General features: G+C 36.2%; 2 protein-coding genes across 2 annotated transcripts in view; one reads left to right on the forward strand and one right to left on the reverse strand.

Annotated features, from left to right (window-relative positions):
• LOC114535164 (ADP-ribosylation factor-like protein 13B) overlaps positions 1 to 27,269 on the reverse strand; it is a 98,985-nt gene that overhangs the window by 34,156 nt on the left and 37,560 nt on the right. The gene's annotated exons all lie outside the window — the stretch shown is intronic.
• LOC114535163 (pro-epidermal growth factor-like) overlaps positions 1 to 27,269 on the forward strand; it is a 44,853-nt gene that overhangs the window by 3,261 nt on the left and 14,323 nt on the right. Inside the window, exons 2-4 of the mRNA XM_028556546.1 lie at positions 2,286 to 2,687; positions 10,826 to 11,204; positions 17,512 to 17,921. Coding sequence (XP_028412347.1) covers positions 2,321 to 2,687; positions 10,826 to 11,204; positions 17,512 to 17,921 — 1,156 coding nt within the window. The 5' untranslated portion in view covers positions 2,286 to 2,320. The remainder of the gene's footprint in view (positions 1 to 2,285; positions 2,688 to 10,825; positions 11,205 to 17,511; positions 17,922 to 27,269) is intronic.

Consider the following 27,269-nt stretch of genomic DNA (forward strand, 5'->3'; position numbering starts at 1 on the left):
AGACATTCGAAGGCCTGTCGTAACTATCTTCACAATTTGGGCGTTGATGAGAGAGTTTAGAGGGCAAATAACAATAACGACACTGTTTATATCGCATTGCAGTACAAAAGCAATGGTAGAACCTGATATAATAGCCATTTTTTAAAACAATGCAGCTGGAGAACCTTCAGGACATCCGTAGCAAAAAAAATTTCCCAAATGAAAAAACTTGCTCTGGTGAATATCAGAATGTAAACTTTTTTTGCATGATAGCGAAATGTAAAAAAACAAGGACAAACAAAACTTTAGTTCCTCGTTAGTGCTATACTGATATTGCGTAGAAACAGTCTGTTTTGCTTTCGGTATTTACTCCCTAGGAAACACGCTGTTTTAACCAGGTGTGATATCGATTTATTCGCTACTTGTGTTCCACCCATCCCCACACGGGAGAAGCGTTGCAAAAGAATCACGTGATCAGCTTGAACTAGGTTTTTGCCGAAGCGCGTGTCGTGGAGCGTAGGTAGAAAAGCCTGTTTTGCGACGTTCGTCCCGCAGTATGTGTTCATTCTGGTACCGAATCCTCGTAATGGCGATGTCGGCTGACAGTTTGGATTAAAATAATTTTTCGACTTGAACCCATAACGCTCTAGTTTCCCAGAATCGTCAGTGGCATGAGCCAATCATAAGCTTTCTTTGAAGCGAGGCTTATCGTTAGTGCAAACGATGACTAGAAATAATCTAAGAAATACATCGAGGCAGCCCTGGTGGTAACTACAAAAATATACTAAAGTGTTGCCAATATGCAGGTGTTATTTTTTTCAACCGCCGTTAATAAAATCACTATTTTTTATTTTTTTTGCGATCTTGTTGCAAACGTAAATTATTCATAAATGGTATAGACTTGTGTGTTTTGTGTTGCCTTAATAATTAAAACTTTGTTTTAGAACGGTCATAAAGTTAAAATTACGGTCTACATACAGTCGAACCACTTCCAAGTAGTTTGAAAGAAACAATCCATTTAAGAAATACTAAATAAACTAAAAATATAAATGAAGTATTGCTAAGACTTGTAAAACCAATTAAACTGCCTAAATCGTTGTCTTCGGATAATTTGCCTGAACAGTGTTTTTTTAAAGGGTCAAGAAAATACGGACAACACCAAACTCACCCGTTAAATATCTTCTTTCACATGTCAATCTCGTCCGCCGAGCCCGTGATTCCTCTTGCGAGAAAACAAAGGCTATAAGATAATCCTAACTGGTCCTCCACTTTTAACGTTTTTTTTTGTATTTCAAAATTGAAACGGCGTAAACGACCAATAAAAATAATTTCTGATTTGGATTATCCCAGAGCCTTTGTTTTCGCGTCAGAGCGTGGAACGAGATTGCTTGACATGCGTGACCTACTCAAGAATAATCACACAGTACAAGTAACTCTCAGTAAACAATACTTAGTACAACTTTGTATAAGAAAAGCGCATTGCGCTACACATGCGGTTTCGCCTGCTTGTTGATTGGTTTAGTTTCCTATGCTAATTTACATAAACTGCCGAAACTTTTCAGTCCCGTACGCTGGTAGTCAATTTTTGCACAAGTAATTAGCGCGGGTAAATTTACCACGGTGCCATTCTTTCCATCCCCATAGTAGCAACATTGGCATATTTTTGATTGAGTAGCAAATAAAATTATTATTACACTTTCTGTTAACGTAACGTATGTCAGAAAACAGTTCTCACACCCGCAGCTTATGTTAAGGACAAAAAAGAAGGAAGTTTAATGAACCGCTAAAATTAGAATGAAGAAGCTGGGAGCTGTTACCACGACTTTTTTCGATTAACCAAAACTAAGATTGGATTAATTAAGGATTGGATTTGGATTAATCAAAATTTAAGTTCACACAAACAAAAAATAGCTGTCTTTTGGAGTCAGCATAATAGTAACAATATAAGTTATATATTGAAAATTAATAGTCTTTGGTATTGGCTTACGTCTGCGACATACCAAGCTCATAATTATACGAGTATGCATTCAGCAAATACGGAATGAGTTAAATAGCGACCGACTGGTAAGAATTCAAAGCTATCGCATGCGCATAACAATCCATGACCTATTGCAACATCAGTTCCCGCTGTTCTGTCGCAGGCTCAGGGATTACATAAAAACGCTTTGGGATTGCAGAGCGAAGGGTTGAATAAGTTTTTAAAAGGAAGAATCTGTCGACCACTAGGCGTCGTATGTGTGATGGTGCATGTTGAATTGCAGCTGTCATTAATTTTGTTAATAGTAAAATATCATATTTTTTTTCAGAGAATCTGTAAACTTTACTGGCAAAAGAAACAGAAATGACCAACATGGCTTTCGTTTCAACCAAAATGCTGTTTGCTTTAACGATCTTGATTTACTTTGGTGGAAATCTGATCAATTGCAATGAAGATATTCCTATTTGTGACGAGCAATTAAAACAACTGAAAGAAGACGTGGAAAACTGGGAAAAGAGCTGTGTGAAACAAAGACTGCGAAACTTGCATGAATTTGAACGATATTTTCCTAGAGCACTATGGTATGACTGGGAAGCCAGACGATATTCCTGGGAAGTTAGACGATATTTGAATGAACATCGACGTGAGGATAATTCCTCTGGTTGCACGGCAGAAAAAGAATATCTCCAGGAGAGAATGCGTATGCACTCAGAGATGTGCTTCTATGACGGTAAGCTAATCAATTGGTATATTATAGATTGGGTATAAATTTCTTTTGTGTATTATGCTAAAGAAAATTACTGTGATCAGTCATACAGTTTTTATCTGCCAACTATGCAGTTGTGATCAAATTTAACTCGTTCGCCTTTACACCTACTATTTTTTTTAAATTTTGTGCTATTTACCTACAAATAATGTCCATGTGTGTGTAGCTAGTATAAAAACGGTATTTGATTTGTGTATGAATAACCCGACGTTAAAAAACTTCGTTCCCCCAATTTTTATTTTCTTTATTGACAAATTAGCTAATAGATGATATTTACTTTGTCTGTTCAGTTATAGATATACAGTATGACGTCATTCGTTATAACATTAAAAGTTAACACGGGGGGGGAGTGTTCTTACTTATCACACATGACGTCATATATACCATGTATCTGTATAACTGAACAGACAACGGTTAAATGTTATGTAATAATACATAAAAAATAGGAGTTTCCATCGCTTAATATCTTATTGAAATACTCAGAGTAGATAGCAATTATAAGTAAAATAGCTTGTAGGTACACCACGTAAATATTTAAAACCGCAAAAACTTCGGTCCGTTATGAAGGCCCGGAGCCGTACTTACGTGATGTATCTACAAGCTACATATAAATCTTAGGTTATCTACTTGTTTTATTCCTAAATTAAACAGGGAAACAGTTGGAGAAGTCAACCTTTTGCACATATCGAATTTATACGGGCTATACTTTAGACGCAAGGCTATTGGCTAGCTTGAGACACTTGCTAAAATATGATTTATTAACAAAATAAACAAGCGATGAATGATCAAATTCATTAAAACTTTCTGTGACTTCATTCCGTACGCACGTCTGCACATGACCTCTTATAGACCATTGCTCTCGACCAAAAAAATTACCGCAATTCTTAACGTTATTATATAATGAAATTTTAATCATGTGTGTTAGTTAAAAATGGCTAACCATTGATAAAAGAAAACGTCATAGCCCAATTACGTTTAAATGTTTACGCATTCCAGACTTTGCGTTTAATGTATATGGTAATTTTTGCTACTTCTTTCTTCATCCCCTCTTTTTATAAACTAACCCGATTCAGGTATTTTCTGTGGGGAAAATTGTTTAGCCTACATAATTATATATGGTTCAAACTGCATAAAGGTTGTTTGGAAATGCTAGAAACTCTAGACTGGTCCATGGAAAGCGCAATAAATGAATGCTATTTCCCATTGGCAGAAAATCAGAATCTTTTGCTCCATCATAGGAATTTAGAAATAATCGATTCTCTGATTTATCTTAAAAAAATAAACATCAGCATCGTAATACAACGCACATGCACTTTAATATATGGCGCCTTACCAAGGATGGGGCTTACAAGTTCGTCTATGGCGCCCGGCAAGAGGATTAACATTTTGAAATTGTGTCAGTAAGGGTGTCAGGCCATTAAGTTAAATTTATAACACACTTGGTGTAAATGTTAAAGGCTTGTTGTCTCTAGGTGTGAAGAATTACCAGTACTGCAGATCTGTTTTCCCAGTGTTTTGAGATAATTTGCGGGAATTGACGAAAATTTATCAAATAGATTCGAAAATTGATCTAAACGTTGAAAAGATGACAAAATTATGTTTCGTATTCGATGGATTCAGCAAAGAAAGACAATACTAACTTGTTTATTACTGAATATTAGATACTGACCTCATGCATTAGTTTCACGTTGTGATTATAAATCACGTAGATAATGTGGTTATGGACCTCGTAAGTTCCACTAAAGGTTTGTCGAAGGTTCATATAATTGTTGTTGTGTTTATGATGTTTCCGAATATCGTGAAATTTCAATTTTTTTGCTTTAACTCTGCTCTCACCTTAAACTGGCCCAGGCATCAGTTATCAGTGTTTTTACAGCATCACCAAACAACAAACATCAAACATCAAGAATAAATGTCCGACGTCTTATCCGTAATAGGTCGCCACGAGAACATGCCAAAGGCGATTAATATAAAGTAAATTTTGTTCCAAAAGGTTATTTAATTTTACAACCTCGATCGCGAGAACCAGTTAAAGGAATTCGTAGGAAATATTTCTTATGCCAGCGTACTGCATATGGCAAGAAATTTTTCCTTACTCTATAAAGGTCTGACGTTTATAAACAAAATGTGTTTGCGAAGCAAGCTTGTTTCCTGTTCTACCGTTTTGGGCCCGCTGAATGCGGGAGTATCATCTACTAAATGCGATCTCCAATGATTTGAGATTATAAGATTTTGTCGCTTTTTCTGAAAAAAAATGCCACAAAGGCCCAAATTAGATCGAAACTACCTCATCTGCCGTCCTATATAAATATGTCTCGTCGGATATGGAGCTAGAATTAGAAAATTAATTTTGATCTGTACTGGCCAGGACATTCCCTGTGGCGCCGGCGCCTCAAGTGAAGAACAACCGCTTTTAAACACAAGACCTGTTTTATTGCCTGGCCACAATATGTTAAGCCAAGGCGTCAGTCAGATGTCAGGAATCCTCAAACTGTTTAGTGTTGTCTTCGCATGCGTTCGACGATAGCAACCATTTAACACGCAAAGAGTCTGATAGTTTCGACTTTCCTTTAAACATTCCGAAGATTTGCGTGTCGGATGTGTTTACCAATTGGCTAAAATATATCGCTATAATTATCACAGAAAAACGTTTAAACAATTTGTCGTGAAAATACTAGGATATTAAATTCAAAGTAGGTGGAAACCATGCAGGCACTTCGTTGGTGGTGTGTAAGATATTTGTCGGTATTTCTTTTTTATCACCTCTTCTTGAGACTTCCAAAATATGCATAAACCCGTTTGATTTTTCGTGATTTTTAAAGTATTATAACTACATTTACCTATTTGGCATATGCTGCATGTTCCGTGAAAGTACGTAATGGTATGATTCATTTAAACACAAAGTCCTCCATTTCAAAATAATGGCTATGGCGCATGATTGAAACGCAATTAGGATAAGACAGGTAGAACCACATCATCAGTGCATGATAGATTACAATTTCCCATTGCCAGAAAATAAGAGTCAAGCTACAAACTATGCAATGACGGCCTCATTAACATAAGTCGCGGGGGATCGTGAAGCTTGGTAATGCGCCTATACTTACCGGTGCGGTTGGTTAGGTGCAGACCTCGGGCACGACTATATTTGAATCAAGTGACTTGGATCCAGGTCTGTGCAACATGCGTATACCGAGCAAAGACGTTGCCACCGAACGTCTGGAGCTTATCACCCGCACCAAGTTCGGCGGAAAGTAAAGGAAAATAGAACAAGCAGACCAGAAATTTTTCACAGGTTCGCTCAGATGCTTTCTCACTTGGCAGTGCAACGTTGTAGTGCGATTGCTATAATGGCTAAGATTCAGGACGCGCATGCTGCTATGTCCTCGATAACTCGTTCTTAGGTTCGCCCGCGCCGCTTCTGGCTCCAAATATGTTAACATTGCATGGTCACACGTAACCTCAAAAAAACATTCAGTTGTATAAGCTGGCGTGAACCATATTGTTTGAAGCGGGAGTTGCTCATTCACTTTTACCAGAGGTATCTGGGTTTCTAAGTAGATGAGTGAAGAGCACAATAGCGCCTTTTTAGAACAGTTTTACATTTATTTCAGTGTTATTAACTTCAAACATCTGGAACAAAATGCTCACATACAAAAAAAAATATTTGTTTTGCGCGAAAAATAGCGCTATGAAATTTAAAGAAATAAAAATTTATCATATAGACTTACAGCAAAAGCCACTAAAGCAAGTTTATGCATATTGTGCATGTTTATGCATATTGTGCATATGGTGTTTGGGGAGGTTTTTTATCCGACATTAACATTGCTGATGCATGTCATTACCAAAATGGCTTGGGATTAGTTTTTGGTCTATTTAAAAAAATTGGCTTTTGCATTTTGTCGTTTTGACAATTTCAAATAATCGCGATTCTTCCCCGATTTTTGCCAATTTATGCTTTTAGTTGTCATTTCAACTGCTTTCAAACATTAGAAAATAGTTTTTGTTTTATTAAATGGTTGTGTTTCCGGCTACTAACCTATATACATGGCGCCCAGTAACTCAGCTTCAAAAATGGCGGCCAAGTTATCCAACCAATCTTCTTTCATATTTCGCTGGGAAATTAATTTTCTGAAGTGCAGTCCCCATCGTTTATGGTGATGCAATTGCGAATGTATATTTAATATGATAATTATCAAGCACCAACACAAGTAAATGGTTTATACAGCATAAACAGTTTATAGCAAATGTAAAATTATAGATGAAGAGAAGCTTGCAGTTAATGACTGTGTAGTGTTCTGAATGCTTTACGGGAATCGCTGAACCACAGGTTTAATTCCTGATTGCGGTTTTTAAAGTGGATGGTATATGATGTGTACTTTCATGCATCTGTCCTTTTGGAACTGGTGTCAAAGAGCGTAAATCAATAAAATTTCTTCTGGCTCAATATTTGCTGTTCATGAACTGGTCAGGAAGTGTGGATATAAATCTCAGCGAAAATACTCAAGCGTTCGGATGCGATTGCCCAGGGTGTGGAAAACATTGGGGCGAGCGCGCAGCCTGCGCGATTTTTCATACAAATCTATAATGAGTGATGGAAATTTACATTTGCGCATTTTGCTGGATTTGTCCAAAATGATTGAAAAATTGCTCAATAAATGGATCTTTGTTGATATGCGGTTGATAAACGTTAATGAAGGGCCGGTAAGTGTTGAAATTTTGTGGCTGTGTCGAGGTGTTTTTGCGAGCTGTTTGTAGCCCGGATATACACAAACACCATCTATTAAGTTGGTCCACTACAAATTTTTTTAAAGTTTTTTTTTTAAATATAAAAGTCTTTTCATGCCATATTGCAAACCAAGTTGCTCTGGGTGAAAACCTTATATATAGTAGACCAGACACAGCCAAATTTGGAAAATAGGCGATTTTTGTAAATACGATAACAAACTAGGTTTTAACTCTAGAACAACGGAATTTGTTTTATTTAATTCCAAATATTTTTGCCTCGGAGCTGAACTAGAATAAATAAAACTTGTCCAGTATTAAACGTTTTGCAGGCTCTAAATATAAAACTTCTACGATATATCGAAAATAAGCAGTCGCTATTTTACTTAGACTGAATGGAATACAACACCTCCGAGCCAATTGTCTTTAAAGTCAACCATGAAAATTTTGTCAAGTTACCTTTATTAATTTTCAGTTATCTTGCACGAGAGTAAGGGGAATGAGAATTTTAGTTTGCTAAAAAAAGCGACGAAAAAGTTTGCATACATTCATAAATTAGCAGAATGAATTATTATTAACAATACTTAACACGATTTTTGTGACGATAAAGTGCTAAAATGGGAAACTGATTTAACCAGGAGAGGAAGTTCTATCATATGGGAGAAATATTATATAACTTGATAGCTCGGGCATTGGACCAACACTGTTGAATTGCTCGTAGTCTCTTTCGCGTGGTATCACTTGTTCTTCTCTACTCAACGTAGATTTACTGCATCGGTGAAGTTACACTGATTTGTTGAAAAGCCTGTTTTAGATGTTTTATTCTTTGAACGATTTATTAATTGGGAAATCTTTCTTTATTGCAAATGGGAGGCGGTGTGCCAACAGTACCACATAAAAAAGGATATTTAATTCGGTAGAGTAGTGTAGCAGCTTCAATAAGTTTGTTTACTAATCAGTGTAGCAAAGGTAGCGAACCAATAAACTTCGAAGAAACGCCTGGTTGAATATTACTAATATTAAAATCATCATTTCACTCCTTACCGTTGGCGTTGAGGTGACAAAGGAGGCAGTTTTAAATATGATATGCAAATTTTCATTCAAGGGAGCAGAAATACTGCATGTTATTTTGAAGAATATGTTTGATATGCTATAACGTGGTGTTACTGTTAGCTAATATATTGCATCAAAGATGTCTCCATAAATCAAAGATACAGACAGCCTTGTCGAATAATATGAGCGAGATATTAATTTAGTGATCTTAAATTAAGTAAATGTAAAAATTAAGTTTATGTACGTATGCAATCGTGAGCAATACAAATTAAATTATATTTATATACGTAATATAAAACACACATAAAATAGGATACGCACACAAAAGAGAAAATTAAGATACACAAAATTTATTACACACGATAAACAAAATATATACACACAAGATATGATAACGCACAAAGTACAAAATACACACAAAATGTAATAAAACATTACTACACAAATAGAAATAGATCATTCAAATAGATCATTAAAATTGCATCCCACTGTTGAGGACCCTGGTTGCTCAGATTAACAGTCAGTTAACAACCACACATCTTCACATCAATATTTAATTATTTGTTTTGACTTCCATATCATAGTTTAATTACCTCCTGAATAATTTCAGACCATAGTTTAACTACCTCCTAAATAATTCCAGACCACAGTTTAACTATCCCTTGAATAACCCCAGACCTTAGTTTAACTATACCCCTTGAATAATTCCAGACTATAGTTTAACTAATATGTCATAATGTCTTGTCCATGCCTTATATTGCAGTACATAATTTGCAGCTAATATACCATCTGTGTGTTATTAAAGTCAATTTTAATTGAAGTGGTCGCTAAACTATGGTCTGGAATTATTCAGGGGTTAGTTAAACTATGGTCTGGAATTTTTCAAGGCGTAGTTAACAATAACTTCGGGGTCAAAGATGTATTTAGAGCTGATGAACAGAAATATTTTTGCAACTCAAGCATTGCTTTATTTCCAACTTGAAATTGAAACTACAATGTCAGCAGGGTATTGCACAGAAGATATTATTAATTTGGAATATTTGGTAACACTAAACATCACTACCATCAATAAACAATACTATCACAACTCTGCCTTTTATAGAATGAAAACAAAAAATAATCACCAGACAGTTTCAAATCCCTTTTTTTGATTGGAGAGATTTTTTTTTTGATTACATGTAAATGAATATCAAACATTAAAAGACTTTAGTGACATTGTGAGACAATTACTATTTAAATTCAACAGAAATAGCTGTTTTAAAATTATGTGTTGGCTTGATATCTATCAGTATCAACAGGTATTCAACAGAATAGCTGTTTTAAAATTATGTGTTGGCTTGATATCTATCAGTGTCAACAGGTATTCAACAGAATAGCTGTTTTAAAATTATGTGTTGGCTATGATCTCGACATGTCTTGGGTCCACAAAACATAATGTTTCCTTTGTTCACAGCAAATAAGTGTTAATTATTTTATTGTTATTAGGTGTACATGGTGTAAATTGCCCAGCCATGCTTTTTACCTAAGAATTTAAAATAAGCTTGCCTCAACTATATATGATTAAATCAAGCATTAGGCTATAACTACAGGCTAATACTAATTAATGCCTAATCGTATTAATACTGTACGCATGGTTTAGTCAGAACCAGAGTCTGTCTAAACAATCGCAAGCACACAGGATTGTAATCTTGAAACTTTTTTGGCTGTATATTCTCTTGAGTATATTAAAAAAGGCTTCCTAGTAACCAGCTATGAACTGAAAAATGACAGTATGACAACAGGCGAAGGAGATTTAATTTAACAGTGTTGGTCCACCTCACCAGCTATCAAGTTACATATTATCTCTCCCATATCATAGATCTTCGTAATTTGGCTAAAATTTTCTCATTTTAGTGCTTTATCGACACAAAAATCGAGTTAATAGATGGTGTTTGTGTAAATTCAGGGGTGCAAACAGCTTGCAAGAAAACCTCAAAAAAGACACTTACCGGTTTCTGATTCACAAGTACTTCCAGCCACATATCAACAAAAACCCATTTATCCTCAATAATGTTTGAAATTGAGCAATTTTTTAATTGTTTTGGATAAATCGAGCAAAATGCGCAAATGTAAATTTCCCTCACTCATTATAGATTTGTATGGAAAATCACGCTGGCCGCGCGCTCGCCCCAATGTTTTTGAGAAATAAATTTGGATCGAATTTTAAAATTTATCCAGCGAACAATCACAGAAAGCAGCACATTTCTGCATTAGTTTTTTACGTTTATAACTATGCAAACCTGTACATTAATACGCAGTATTTGACTTCAACTGTCATCTTTTTGCAGGACCTTATCCTGAGCAATATATGTTCTTGGCGACAAAGACTGCAATCTTGGCTGTCGATTTAACGACGCTAGATGAAACAGTCGTCGTAGATGGAAAAGGAAATATATATACGCTGGACATTGACATGAAGAATAAGAAAATATATTTTGCGGAAGAAGATAAAGAGATTCGTCGGGCAAATTATGACGGAACTTATGAAGAAATCGTTGTGAATGATACTAAGACACAGGCATTAACAATTGATTGGATAGGACGTCGTATATTCTGGATTGATTACTACAATAATATCATTAACGTGGCGACTTTAGATGGTAAAGACAGTAGAACGCTGATTAAAACTCGCAGGCCTGTGGATATAGCAATTGACCCCATCGAAGGGTGAGTGTTTCATAAATTGAGAAGTAATCACAACAAGAGCTAATTATTGAGTTCAATTTAAGAAAATATTATCAGCATAAAGTCAGATTTGTAAGAAAGATTTTTGCGACGTAAGTAACTATATTTTTCGGATTTTGTTTTTTTCGATTTGTTTTGATTTTTGAACATGAATTTGTTCTTCTTGATTATTGTTCAATTTTCATGACTTGTCAGATGCTTTTTCGCGTTGCCGAACCTGCTTTAACGGGTAAAATAAATCCTTCATATTTAATTGTTCTTCAGTGCATGCTATGTAGATGATATTTTTAATTTGCAGTTTGATTCAGCTCATAAGTCTACCTGTTGAAGTGCTGTAAAAACACTGTAAAAACAGATGGGTCAAAATGACCCATTAGCAGTTGTTGTTCTAAAAAATAATTGGTGAAAATGACCTTCCAGATTTCAACGATAAAAAATCTCAGAATACTAATCAAATATACATATACTGAATGTAATATACACCATTATTTCATGTTAAGTCCACATTTTCTCTATATATTCTGCATTAAATTTATAATAAAAATTATGCAGAGAGCCAACAAGTCATGGTATTATTGAAAATGTTCATACTTATAACTCAGCAATAAATACTCTTTCTGTCATGCATCAGCATCATTGAATTAATGTCAACCAATGTTGTTGATGCACATTTTTCAATCTTCTTTATAAAATATCCTGCTACTTTGATATCTCTGGGAAAAAAATTATAGAAACTTTAAGAACTATAATTACAACTTTTAAACCCACAATGATACAGTATTTGAGTTCTGAAATTCTTATATTTGGAAAAATTATCATGAAAAGAACTATTTTGGCTTTACATAATGTATACATGGCATGAACAAAAAAATTACCTCAAAATGCATGTACTTACATTTAAAGTATCCAAAGGGCCACAATTTGACTTCAAGTTGTTTTTTCCTTGTATACCAAGCACATGTATGATGATCATCTGTTCCCATTCTCTATAAAATATAATAATGATAATGATTTATTAAAAGTATTTCCACGTATGTGGCTCTTCGCCTTCTAAAACTAACTATTTGTATAATCAATACAATATATAAAAATGTTGGCTGGAGTATACTATAAAATCAACAAAGATTCTCTTATTCAAGGCAGGCTTTAGCTTTTGCTGAAAAGTCAGTTTTAACTGCATTAACAAACATTGAGAAATGTTCAATTTTTCTAATGTGAATAGCAAGCTAATTAAAAGTCTCTTGGAGCCATATCTTGAAAGGTGCCACATTCCTTAATTGGAATATAAATTAGAGGAGCCACAGCAGATGTTAAATTGTAATTATTAACAACATAAAGTTGCAATTTAAGATTCTCGGATATGATCACATTATACAATGATTTATGAACAAGCTTGAGAAGATTTAACTATTTTCTTTTATACACAGGCAACCATCTTTACTTAATAAATAAATTTGTTTTTACATATTTACCAAGTACAAAAGCTTCACATGCATTCTGCAAACATTGTAGATGTTTTACCTGATAATCAGGCAAGAGGGTGGGAACCATTATAACTTAACGTCAGTTGCTTCTCATTAATACAATTAATTAGTAATCATATCAACATACCTAAAATAACCATTTTTCCTACAAGATTACTGGACATAAAACAAGAATATGGCAATAATTTATTAATATTTTCTCATTAGTAGAGGTTATTGAAGTGTCTGCAAACATAATTGAAATGTATCGCCACTTGCAGGATATACTAGAAAGATAACACACCCTTTCTACCTCAGTGAATTACTTTTTCATATCATTTACAATCATATGTCAGTTGTCAAGGATTCTTGAGTCTTGATTGCTAACTTTGCTTTTAACTAAAAACAGTAAATCATGTTGTAATATATTTCTCATAAGTAACAAATAATTCTGGACAACTTAATTGTGGGCCCAACAAGGTTTCAGGTACAGAATTTAAACATATGCATGGTATGCATTAGAATTTAAACATATGCCTATGGTTGAATTGAAGTGCAGTAACATTTCAACAATCACCTAAGTGCTAAGGATTATACTCTTGTCAGATCGTATGGGCCGTTGTGAGATTTAAATCATTTGAACAGAAGCGATAGAAGACAACAGACCAATCGTGTAATACTAAAGTGTGAGCAAGCCACCGGCCTGAATATTGATGCACTAAATTAAGAAAAAACATGTCTGCTAGAAATTATTTAACTTAAGTATGTATCGTGATAGTACAGGCAGAAACAAGCCTATACTATCAGTAAGTAATCTTCTAGAGGAAAGTTATCTTGCTAGAACTAGAACATATCTATATAGAAAATCATTAATAGTTTATGTGTAGCATCGACATAATTTCGAATTTATCGATCAAATCGTCCAGATTTTTTACTTTAAGACAGCGACGAGGTCTTCATATAATGATTCTTTAGTAATATCCGCGACAAATGATAATTCGAGTGTTTTATGAGGTAATAAATTGAAAATTAAACGAGATTTACCTTAAGTTGAAGTTTGATGATAATTCTACCAAACCGTAGTTACGTACTTCCGGTTAACATGAGACTTAAACAATTTTGGATACATTATCATCAATAATAGGTTTGTTATAGAATTTCCGAAATTCAGAGACCAATGAAAAACCCACGTGCCAAAGGACCACGTGGTTCTACTGAAATAAGTCCTACTCAAATAAGTAAGATGTAAAGTGCATTCTAATACCGCATTAAATTATCGTGAAAGTTAATCAGCAACAGTATTTTGTTTGCCCGGAGTTAACGCCACCTATAACCAATTATTGCGAGCTATGGCCCATAGCCAAATATCTTTACTAACATTGTCACACTCTATAGATTTGCAACCTCCCATTTTATTTACATATGTGACGTCTGTTGTATTATCTGATTGAATTCGGATATGCGTTTCACAGGTGCAATGAAGAAGTGATGCTAACCCAAACTTTATCGCCAGAAGTTCTAAAACGTTAATATGAATTCCATTTCGTGTGCGGACCACAGCCCTTTGTGTCCTAGTTTCGTTAACAACGGCTTCCCAACCTATATGTGAGGCATCAGTTGTCATAATAAGATACATGGTGATACATGCAGTAGTGATACTATGATCAATAATCCTAAATGCAGTTGGTAGGGAAGAGACCCAGCACTTAATTTCATCAATACTGGCCTGTGATAGACACCATAATTTTGGTTCAAAATCCCCGTGTGAGTGTCGTAATGCTAAGGTCTTATCACGCTCTAGTGCTCTATAGTATAACAGTACAAATTCAATTCCAGGAAATGTACACAAAGAGCAGTAATTTTATAATTTTTTTGCTCGTGAGCAAAACAGTCATGGTAGTGGAGTTTAATAAAAATCCCCAAAACTCCAAAGTTAGCGTTGGTTGAAATACCGACTTAGAATGATCTGGTACCACCCTAGTTGGTCAAATAACTGAGTTGCATCAACAGTAGCATCTTTGAGCAACCGGAGAGAATCTTCAATGTAAATGGAGTCATGAATGTAACCAAGACAAGAGTGATCAAATTTTGATCGCAGTGTGCCCGATAGTCCCATCGGTGAAACAGTAATAATTATGTATAGAGTTTCCCTCTCTAAGATAATTTAAGATATTGGTATTTTGTATTGGTGAAACAGTCAGGTTTCATGAGTTTGATAGTTGTTTCCAGAGTGTCCATTTTGAACTTGCGTTAAGTGACAGCCTCATTAATTCTTTTAAGGTTGAAAATCACTCGAAATTTTCCTGGCTTCTTTTTAGGCTGAATAAAAATTGGGGAAAACCTCACCATTCTCAGAATGCGTTTCCTGATTATGTTTTCAGATAAACTGCTTACACAATTTAAGACAAATGCATCTGACGTAATTCCTTGCCATTGCCCAGCTACAAACGCTGGCTGTTCAGAAAGCAATTCAGTTATTTTAGCGAAAGTATTGACCTGTGGCGGAGCGGGTGGGATTAACTCTGATTCAGCTTGATCTGGGTGGAACTGAACTTCGCGTCTGGTCTGCGCCTATACGAGCCTCTGTTGCCGAAAAAAGACTGAAGGGTAGAAAGTCGTTGATTGTAATTCTTTCCGCTGTTGCCTCTCATTGAGGTTGTACGACCTGTTCCTCTCGCTAGAAATGACGGGTAAGGGTGAAATCGCTTCCACGCCCCCTACGAGAACCAGAGAGTTTTGTTCCGAGTTTATTAGCATTCGCGACTTCATCAATTTCTTTACCAACATCATCTCCAAACAAGATTCAACTTTCTGTTGCCAGACAAAGCGAGAACAAGGGCATAACTTATCCCGTTGTTTTATCGCAAGATTGAGTAATAACATAAATTGAGAAGATAAATAATATCTGGTACTTTTGCATGGAACTTTTCGCTGTTCGGGTGACTTTTTTAAGTTAAGCCAGACAACCTTGTTGACATTTGGGGCGACGAGTAAATCGCAATTCTCAGGTCGCAGATATTTTTGAAGTCGCTCCTCCAGTTTATAGTCTTGGGCAATCGTTCTATATATCTGTCACAAGCTCGCTGATGAGTTTCGCCAGTTTCTCGTCAATCGCTGGCCGGTTTTGTCTGCTGCAAGTTCGTCAAACGAACTTGAAGTGTCGGAGATGTTCGGCTCATTAAGATAATTCTGTATCAAGTGCAAAGCAGTGTCTTGGGGCTCGACCTGTTGTTGTTGACTAGTTTGTTCATCAGGGTGATTACACGCCTCAGTTCCGCCAACGTAATCTTCGAAGTGCTTCAACATATCATCTCGCATCTGTGACATCTTCTCGGACACCATGTCAGCTACAGACTATAGAAACCGGTCTTTTAAAGGGGATAATGTACTTGTTTGATCAGTCGGCGACAGTTCTGTACATTGGTGTTCATTTCTGTCCATAAATGCAACTAAATTTTTTGCCAGTACTTAGACTAAATATTCAGTTACACATGATGTGCAGTGATCAGCAGAGGGAAACTATAACTTTCTTCCATTAAATTCAGTAGCGTAGCCAACCTCACAAATTAGTTCGACCTCGGTCTGACCTGGGTTCAACTGTCGTCAGACCAAGGTTTGACATATAGGTTTACCGCTTTTTTGTTAGGTTATTTCAGGACAGTTCTGTAAGTGCTGTTAATTTCTCACAATTTCGTCCATGTCATAGGACGTATGAAACGTTGTTTTCATATCACAGCAAAAGAGCGCAATGCTCAAGTTCAAATAACAATAAGAATGAGGTACAAGGCATTATTATCACCTCATGGGATTCTGACATAACCACAAGCGATGTCTATCAAAATTGCGTTTGAATTATTCTTTCATATCCCCTCTATAGGAATGAAAGTGTAGGTCATAGTTTCCAGCCCAGATCTAGGGTAGCATTTCACGTGGGTTAAAGTTTGAAACTGGAAATCGGGACAATATCATACCGGGCTAAAAACTCTGAGCCTGTGGTTTATCAACATGTAACAATGTTGTGCTGTTATTATTGTTCACATGCACTTGTCGTGTAACAATATTGTTCAATGTTGATAACAACTCTGAACAATGTGGGCAGCACAACATTTTTCAATCCTGTTCATATCAATGCTGCATAAACCTGAACTTTTTTAGGCGTGAAATGGAAGCCCGTCAGCAGAGCATGAAAGCACTACTTCAAATAGCTAGAATGGAAAAGGGATTCCGCACAATATAAAGGAGTCGGCATGCGCAGTGTTTTCGTCTGCAGATATTCTCCGCTGATTGTTTAACTTTTATTTTAACGGTTTGCAATAAGCGATCTCGCCTGGATAAAGAGCGATAAATCTGGCATGGAATACAAACTTCGACATAAAGAGAAACATTTCTTAGAACAATTAAGCTTTGCAGCACCTTGAGCGCGGTATTCGCGGAAATCAATTGCAAGTCTATCGCCTGTATTCAAAGACTCGCGCACACTCATTGAGAATGATATAGAAGTTTTGTTATTACTTCATGATCAATGAGAAAATTCTTTTTGGTCAATGGAAAGATCGAAGGTAAAACACTGAGGATCAAGCTAGATCGTATTCGACTGAAAATACCTGCATTGAAACGTTATGAGAAGATTGAGAGCTCCGTTTCAATGAGTTTGAGTGTGAGTGAACCTATAGAATACAGGCGTATGTCTTTCAATAATTGAATTATTTATTGTATTTGTACCCGCTGCCATCACGCTGTTCCCTTAAATCCCAATATCGCTGATTATAGCTAACTTTAAGCCAGTTTTAATAATAATTACAATTCTGTATTATTATTCACTGTAGATATTTATTTTGGACTGAGTATGTTCGAGGAAAGGTAATGCGAAGACACTTGGCTACTAAAAAGGAAAAACAAATATATGGTTTCAACAGAGATAATGAATACTTTCTGGCTTTCGATTACAACAGGAAGCGAGTGTACGCGTACGACGGATATGGAACAGTTAATGTCATAATTGAAATGGATTACGATGGCCTTAACATCAATCAGACAACTAATTATGGCGCAGCTGTTCTTAGCGGATGGATGTCAGTGGACGTTATTGGAGATTTTCTTTACTGGAAAGAAAGAAGTTCACCCATTGTCATAAAAATGAATGTTACCAGCAGAGATATATCTCGTTATATTCCGTTACCAAAACGCTTCGACGTGAGAAAGCTTCTCGTCGTAGACAAAAATCGACAACCTGAAGGTAAGTTCATACATTCTGATAAATGTTAGTGTAAGCTTGACTTCCTGAATTCGCTTTTTGGTAAGGAAACTACCAAACAAACATTATAGAATAAATCTTCCGTCCAAAAATAGTAATTTCACTCTCACATGCACGCGCAGCATTTTGCAGTTTTATAACTATGTAGCTTTTATTAAGTGAAAAGCCCTCAGTTTTTATATTGGTATTTTTTATATACACGGTCGATATCCGACAATTTAAATTTATTATAATGAATCTAAGCCATAGCTCCTTGTCTAAAGCAAAGCATCTGACAATGCAATTGTTATGATACAATCGAGATATGGCTTGCGATGTTGTTGTTTGCCCTGTTTTACATAACAAAAAATTATGCGGAATTGTTTAGGCACCGATTAATTCAATCAGAACTGCGCCACAAAAAACACTGTTTTCGCAACGTATTCAGTCAAATTTTATTTACTACCTTCTTTTCAACAGAATGAGCAAGATATAAATGCAAAATGCATAGGGAAAAACGATACGGCTACATATGCATGCAATAAAAACTCTCATTTGAAAAACTCTCAATATCACAAAACGTCAAAAAATGCAGTGTTTTTAATGCAACAGCAGATACCACTCATGAACCCTATATAAATATTATCTGTAACATTCCTCGTTCTTAGGAAAAACGCGTAAGATCCCATGTCAGAGAACTACATATGCTGCTATTCCGCAATATATCTCGCAAAAATATACAGTATCCAATACCAAAATATGCCTATCAATACAATAGAATGAAAAATACGATAATATACAAGAGAACTATACTAAACACAGGCTTTTTCAGAGAATGCGGAAAATTTCATGAAAATATACGATGTTTCTGTTTTCTCAATAGGGACATGCATCACAAAACTTCACGTCACTAACAACAACAACTCTCATTAAAGCAAACAAGATTGTCTTATCAATATATTTATGTCGTGTAATATTATACACTTAATGTATGCTCCCGAGGGAAATAGACAAAATTCTCTATTTCTCAAGGTTGTGTACATTAAGTGTTTTGTTATATAAGAACAAAAACATATTTGTTACACGACAATTTCATTTATTAAAAAAAATCCACTTTACCTTGTTATGACAAGAAGCGGGCAGCAATTTTTCACTTGTTTCTCTGGCGGGAAACATTGCATTTATTTAAAGTCATGTGACTACGAATGAACCAATCACATTTAAAATACACAGCACCTATATAACAATCCTCGTTGTTCTCAAAATAACATGCATGGGATATCAGCGAACTATCCAAAGCACACGCGTTGTCGATAAAATTCGAATTATACAAGGGCGGTTCCAGCCTGCAAGTATAATTTTGGGTGTATGAGGGAACGAAGGGAGAAATATATGCGAATACAAGCGACATGGCATACCAATCTGTGCTTCACATCACTTTCTAACAAAAGAACCCTAACAAATATAGGTATTACCCCCATGAAATAACCGTCCCATCAACATGCTGTGGCTTATATAACCCTGCATGAACAATGGGAGGGATAAAAGGAGGGATCATATATTTCTCCTTTCGTTCCCTCATATAACCGAAGTTGTACTCGCAGGCTGGAACAGCCCTTGTATAATTCGAATTATATTTCGCGAACTCTGGTCGAAATATATGAGAATACAAGCGGTAGAGTTCAACACTACAACAGTAAATTGTATTTAATTTAAACTTGCTTTATTTCTTTCCTTAAAAAAATTCAGTCTAGAGACTTTATTATGATCAATTTAACACAACATGTTCAAAATTTAGCGTCGATACCATAGGTTTGTAATAGAACTGTCAAAAAGTGGACTCTTTATTCCATGCAGTCAGCCATCATCAGTATCTCATCTAAGGGAACAGATCCGTTGGCAGCCGCTAAAGTTGCTACTCCCCTTACTGAATGCGCTTTGAAGATTTTTGTATCTATACCAGCCTGACCCAGCATTGAACGAATCCAGCGTGCAAGCGTTGCTGAACTGACCGGTTTATGAGGTTTAATAAAGGAAAGGAACCGCTTATCGGGTTGGGCTTTTGAAGTTTCCCTAAATTCCGCCGTCGTTGAAATGTAATGTTTAAAACATGCCACTGTCATTACCTACGGTCATCCAGAAAACAAGTATAAAATGCCAAAACGGCCTCATCCGTCGAGTCTTTTTGGCAAATAAAGTAAAACTAGACCCCCTGGAGAATGCTTGCAGTGACTGAGGTCAAAATTTAGGGGGGGGGCGAAACTCTCTTTGGAAAAGCCAAGGCAACGAGATGTGAAATACGCCCAGATGTAGACGTAAACACATCGGATCAATCGAAGGGTGGGATGGATTTATCCGGAGATGTTTGTTGTTTGGCAGGAGAGTCGGTTATTCGACGAGAAGGCTGATATTAGTAAGGGCCACCAAAGCTGGGGTTGCCAAATTGGCGCTATTAAGACGATCTCTGTTTGGTCCGACACTTTTTTGAGAACAATATATGGGGACTAAGTTGAACGGTGGGAAGGCATATCCCGCAAGTCCTTTCCCGTTGACCGTGAAAGCATCACATTTTTGGGCCTCTGGGTCCGTTCTCTAACTTATGTAATTTTTAAGTTGTCGTGTTAGTCGAGAGGCAAAGTGGCCCGTTCGACAGTCTTTCAGGAACGGTCTCAAAATTTTGAGCTATCCAGAAATCGTCTGGACTCGAGGTCTGCTTGAGTGTTGGTCTTTCCTAAGAGGTGATGGGCTATACGACAAAAAGGTCTCTCTGATTTCACCAATTCTAAAGTTGATGGATCAATAGGCTAAAAGTTGTTAAAAAGCTGTTCTGGTGGCTCAATAGGCTAAAAGTCCTCGCAGTTCAAGGGATTGTCGTTTCCCGCCAAAATCGAAAGTGTGTCATCATCGTCCCGTTCGGGATCTGCTTGATTTTCAGAATGAGAATGTGTGATATTTTCGAAAACCATGGCATGTTTAAGCTGTGCTTATAAGTGTCTAGAGAGATTGAAAAAACAAAAAGGAAAGGGTAAAAAGATGAAGATATTTGCCTACCTGAAGCTTACCTGTTCGTGTGCTTCAGCACAAGGTATAAAAGCCACAGTAGGTTCATAGGACATATCAGTCCAGCGGGGTAATACCTATATTTCTCAGGTTTCCTGGGCTAAAAGTGATGTGAAGCACGGATTGTAATCTCATATCGCTTGTATTCTCGTATATTTCGATCGGAGTTCCCTAAATATAATCCGCAAGATGTCACTGCTATATAATATAGTACGCAAGTTTTGTCTATCAATACGATAGTTACATGTATTCCCGTTCTCATGAAAAATACGAACAATTTATAATTTAACTATGTTCAACACACGCACTCTTGATAACAACATGCAATGTTTCTCGTTCTCAACCTTTTTAAGGTTCGGCCTTAGTTAACCTTAGTTACACGCTTTTCTCTGTACCTGTTATGAATGGAGAGAGTGTGTTCACTGATAGTAAACTAACAGACCATTCGATGCCGATGGCACGTACGGATCAACAACCTTTTCACATCCGACTGTCTACCTATTGTGCACGAATATACATATTCCGTTTACTGATGGTGAACTAACAATATTAGTCCATTCTATATCAAAGGTACGGATCGCAACCTTATCAAGGGCCTAGCTTAGCTACCCGCGGGTCTCTCTACAGGGTGTATAAAAAGAAGAAGACCTTTAGAAATCAAACTATTTTTTTAATTTAAATGGTCGATCAATTTTCCAAGCCCACGAGTGTACAGACATGCACAATCGAATAATATCTACTGCACGGCACGAATTAATACTGCTCATTAATTTTGCACTGGCGTTGTTCATGGTTGTGCTTTTCACCGGTGCATGGATTTCGATCAAGAACCTTTCTCAAAACTTGTGTTGTATGTACGTGTTTTTACGTCTTGATATAAGTCTAGAGGATAAAAACTTTTTTGACTATGCATTATTGTGCAGAATTTTGCTTTTAGAAGTTATGTCAAATACCCAGGAGCAGAAAGGCTTTTGGGCTTGTGAGAAAGATATGTGATATATGCACAAAGCTGACAATATTTTACGCATCCAAAGGCTAAGAGTGATGGAGCATTAAAAATATAACACTAGTTTAATTTCTAAAGCCTTAAAGGTCTTTTTTACACACCCTGTATCTTATCCACTAATCGACAGACTGTGCTTAAAAAGATAAACCTACACTCCACTCCTTGCTAATGATGCGGATGGTTGCTTAGCTTTCACGAATAGAAAATAATGACAAAACGACTTTTCCTTTCGCGTCAAAAATTGAACAAAACAAAAGATCCGAATGCTTGGAGCAGTATTGGAAAATCCCGCTTTCAACCGTTGCATCACCAACCGTTAAGCCGGGTTTCCACTAGTGATATTCTTCGCGCGAATCGACATTTTACTTTTGTTCCAGAGCTCTCAACTGCAACCATCTGGAACAAATTGCTCAAATACAAAAGAATAAAGTCGCTTCGCGCGAAAAATATCGCTAGTGGAAAACGGGCTTTAGAAAACCAATCTTTGTATATTTCGAATAGAACCTTCATCCGTTGTGTCTATGCATTAAATTTATGCATGAATGAAAAACTAGTTTCACGCTATGTCACTTTTCCAACCATTCTTCGCTCCTTGCAGGTTTTGATAAACAATACATAAAAAATAACTTATGTATGCAGATGCGCAGAAAAATGGAATTTATTTCGAATGCATGCATGATAATGATATATCACGAAGGAATACATGAATATTAGACACTACTCCCCACCACGCCAATCATCCACAACTTACATACTTGAAATAATTAAGTGTGCGGGTTTAGGCAAATTTTACAGTATTTAGGGCCTGTTTACCTGGAGCCGAGTTACCCGGTTAACCGAGTTACTCGCCTTGCCGGGACAAAACGGTATTGTGTTTATATGGAACCGGGTAACTCGGTATTTGTCACGGTACATTCTAATTACATGACGTACTTATTATGTAGAACGCGAAACGTTTTTTACAATGGTGGTAAATGAAACGTAAACGCGCATGCGTGTTTGGCGAATATTCTACTCGCCTAGCCGAGTTTCCCGTTGCAAAGTGTTTACATGGTATAACCGAGTAACTCGCCTTGCCGAGAACCCGGCACAGTTTGCCGAGAACTCGGCACGCCGAGTTACTCGGATGCGCCATATAAACAGTCAACCGAGATATCCATACAATATATAAAACAGGCGATAACTCCGTCCTGCCGAGTAACTCGGTTGGCCGGGTAACTCGGCTCCATGTAAACAGGCCCTTAGAATGATTTAGCTTATTGGTAAGATGCTGTTGCATAACAGTGTGTTTTATATTTTTAAGAATTTTACAGTAACACAAATCGGCTTTGTACGTTCAAGGTTTCTCCAGTCTTAACGACGTTATATTCCTGTTTTGGGGAGTTTAATTTCCCATTTGAGGAATTTTCTATAAAAGTTTTCTGTATAATTTCCTACAGTTTTCTATATAAAACAAATTCTTCACCTGATATCAAATAATCGTCTACGCCAATATCTCTGGCGATAATTTGACGTTAGCGACAAAAAGACTTCTGAAGACGAGGGAGACATCTATGCAACGTTTCCTGACCCTGTTCGCAGACACACGTCGTCGTCGTCATTTGCGTTTCAAAACTCTGTATTATGCAATACACTCCATACAGCGTGAGCTACTCCACTGTGCCGCATCGACTGGCATACGCTAATTTTTGACGCATAATTGAACGCTGTCCTCGTCCTGTTTACATCGCCAGATCAAGCATGGAGTGAAATTGCGAAGGCGCAGTAAGCGTTCATCTCGAGCGTAAAAAATATGCAGGGCCGTAGCCAGACCGCTTAATTGGGGGGGTGTGTATATTCATACATTCATGTTCATATACCGTAGGAACAATAGCGTACCAAAGAAATCAGGCGGGTATAAGACGAATATATGAATATACACCCCCCCCCCAATTAAGCTTCTATAGCTACGGCACTGAAAATATGTAAGCCTATAATAAGCCCGTAATTATATCGTCTGTAATGAATTATTCAAAGCCTTAATTAAAGAAAAATTTCAAACATTTTCAGACATTGGCATTCAGGTAACATATGATAACAGCAAGCATATAAAATGAAGACAGCTTAAAATCAGGTCTACTACACGAATTTCTTCACGCTCTTGTAACATATAATTTTTTGAAATCATTTTCTGACCGATTCTGTATTTTGAATTATTTTTAAAATTCCAACAAAAATTTTCGGAACAGTTCGTTTTAAACATGCATAATCTGGTGGAATTTACATTTTCAGGGTAATGTTTGACAAAACAGCGAGATCTCGGTTTCTTTAACAGGACACCGTATTTAGACGCTGTTACGCCAAATGCTGTTGCGCGTAATTTCACACTTCACTATACTGCCGACACTGCCGCTATGATTTTCAAACGGAGGAAGACGTTTGATTAAGTTAATTCATGTGATCAAATCGGTTCATTGTTTTGGTCACATGACTTCATGTTATTGTTATTCATTTGTTCTAATTATAAATTTACGCGCGAATCATACAGTATTAAAAAATGCATTCGGACGAACATACAGCAAAGGAATGACTGCGGAGAAAGACTTACGCTCTATGCAGATTTATCCCTGAGAGGACGCGAAGCGCCTCCTAGAGTGCTAATTCTGCTCGGAGATTAGGAATTACACCCAGAACCCGGGAGAACTTAGCGGAATCCAAAGTTGTCCTGTCATGGACCGTCCACGGGGGACGTTGGACGTTTGACCGTTTTGCCAGTTATGCGTATGCCCGACTAACGACTGGTAATCGATAACGTTCTGATTGACAGAAAACATAATTCATAATCGTTCATTACATTCAAACATTTAGGTTCGCAAGGCATCTAAATGAGTATATGAACTGTATTGTTTATGTTCCGAAGCTTAATTGATATTGAAGACTGATACAATAGCGGCGCCTTGAAAAATATGCCTCTCGCTCAATGTTAACTTACTTAATTTCCGCACCAATTGCATTTAGTTAACAGAATAGTCCAAGGATGTAACTCTACAAATTCATAAGGCTATATTTAAATAAAAAATCAAGCACACCGGTTTCGGAAGGGAGGTTAAAGTTTTATATGAGACTTAGAAAATAGTGCGAGTCAGCTCAGGAAAGAAACAAAGAAACTTTCTCTAAAAACGTTAAGCCGTATCTGGATGAAAACTTTGGTAGAATTATGAAAGGTGGTCAAAATCACGTGACACATCCCCATTCCATTCTTGTTTGCTTACACCCGCTTCTGAATGTAATAGTCATTCATATTCGTTATGAATAACATTCCGCGTGCTCATCATCACGTGTCTAAAACATTACAATGTTTCCGTTTAAAAATTTCACAGAAGATTTCGCGAATTCGTGGCATTTAATTGCCGACGTTCTTATTGAGATCAGACGTGTTCAACTGGAAGTTTCATTTCTGGGGCAAATATCACAAGCGCAAGGGCATAGCCATCCAAATGATATCCATAAGGTCGGCTGTCTGTAACATACATTTAAAGTTTTAGTTTTCGCATTATTCTGTCGGAATATCCTGGTGCAATAAATATATATGGGGAATAAATACCCTCGAACATCAGTATTTGAAGTTAGTGATCCTATGCGGTGAATTATTATTATTATTATTATTATTATTATTATTATTATTATTATTATTATTATTATTATTATTATTATTATTATTATTATTATTATTATTATTATTATTATTATTATTATTATTATTATTATTATTATTATTATTATTATTATTATTATTATTAAGTCTTTACATATAAAATCTAGCCACAACAGACGTGTGACCTTACAATTTAAACTAACATATACTAACATATACAGGAATAGAATAGAATTATTAATGTACAATATCTATTATGACTAAAATTATTAAAAGTCAATCCTTTAAGTTTTACTATTAAGATTATTAAAATTTAAGATTATTAAATTAAGTTAGCTAAAATTGTTAAAAAGACATCTATTTAAAAAAGACCTTTTAAATCTTTCTGTTTCGACTTTGGGTAAAATAAAATCATGTTCTCGTTCCCTTAAACGCTTTTTCCTTTTAGGTGGAAGTAGTTTGTATAAAGGGTGGTCCAGATTACTACATATTTTACCAAATAGGATTTTGTCCTTTTCCTCGATCACATCCATTATTCGAACACATTTTGTTGTGTATCCATATTTATATGCTCTCCGTAAAAATTGATCAACCCGTTCTCGATATTTCTTCTCAAGGGCGGAACCCCATATTTCAATTCCAAAAGAAAACAGCGACATAATAAGGGCATCGAAGAGAGTTTTTAACTGTTTTTTTGAGTAACCGTATGATCTGCACATCCTCAAAATGTACATTCGACTACTAGCTCTAGTTAGCAAATTGTCAACTTGAATGTCCCAACACGACGGATCATTCTGCAATGTTATTCCCAACAGTTTCAGCCAAGATTTACGCTTAATACCCTCTATTTGGTTTGGCGGAGGATTTTTTGATTTACGACTTATAACCATTTCCCAAGTTTTACCTAAATTTAATGACATTTTGTTTCTTTCTGTCCATTCTTTAATATTGTCTACTTCAGCTATTGCGGAGTCATAATTCTTTCTCACTGGAACGCTGAGAGTCATGTCGTCTGCAAATTTGACTAGAATGTTGTTATGTGGATCTTTGACTGCCAAATCGTTCATCATCAGGGAGAATAAAAAGGGGCCAATAACTGTGCCTTGTGGTACTCCTTTATTAGTACCCACATAGTTTGTTTCGATCCCATTTAGTATTACTCTCTGTCTTCTATCTGTCAAAAAATTGACAATCCAGTTTATTACGTATGGGTTAATGGTTGTTTCTTGTAACTTTTTGCTGATAATACCATGAGAAACAGAATCAAAGGCCTTCTTTAGATCAAATGAAATAACTCTGACATGGTCGACGTCGTTATCCAGCCAGTTTAGCCATTTCTGATGGCACATTATTAGAGCATCAGTTGCACTTGTTCCTTCTTTATATGCGAATTGGTCACATTTTATTATTTGCTTTAATTCTGGTGAGATCTCTTTCTTAAGAACTATTCTTTCGAATAGTCTCATTATTACATTTGTGAGGGATATAGGCCTTAATTGAGTACATTCCGTAAGAGGACTTTCCTTAGGTACTGGGTTGAGGTTGGCGGTTTTCCATAAGAGGGGAACACATTGTTGCTCTAATGACATGTTGAATATCTTTGTTATAACTGGGGCTAAGTATTTTGCAAAGTCTTTCCATAGCCAATATG

Source organism: Dendronephthya gigantea, unplaced genomic scaffold (assembly GCF_004324835.1).
Source record: "Dendronephthya gigantea isolate DGI-Jeju-01 unplaced genomic scaffold, DenGig_1.0 000111F, whole genome shotgun sequence".
Classification (NCBI taxonomy): domain Eukaryota; kingdom Metazoa; phylum Cnidaria; class Anthozoa; order Malacalcyonacea; family Nephtheidae; genus Dendronephthya; species Dendronephthya gigantea.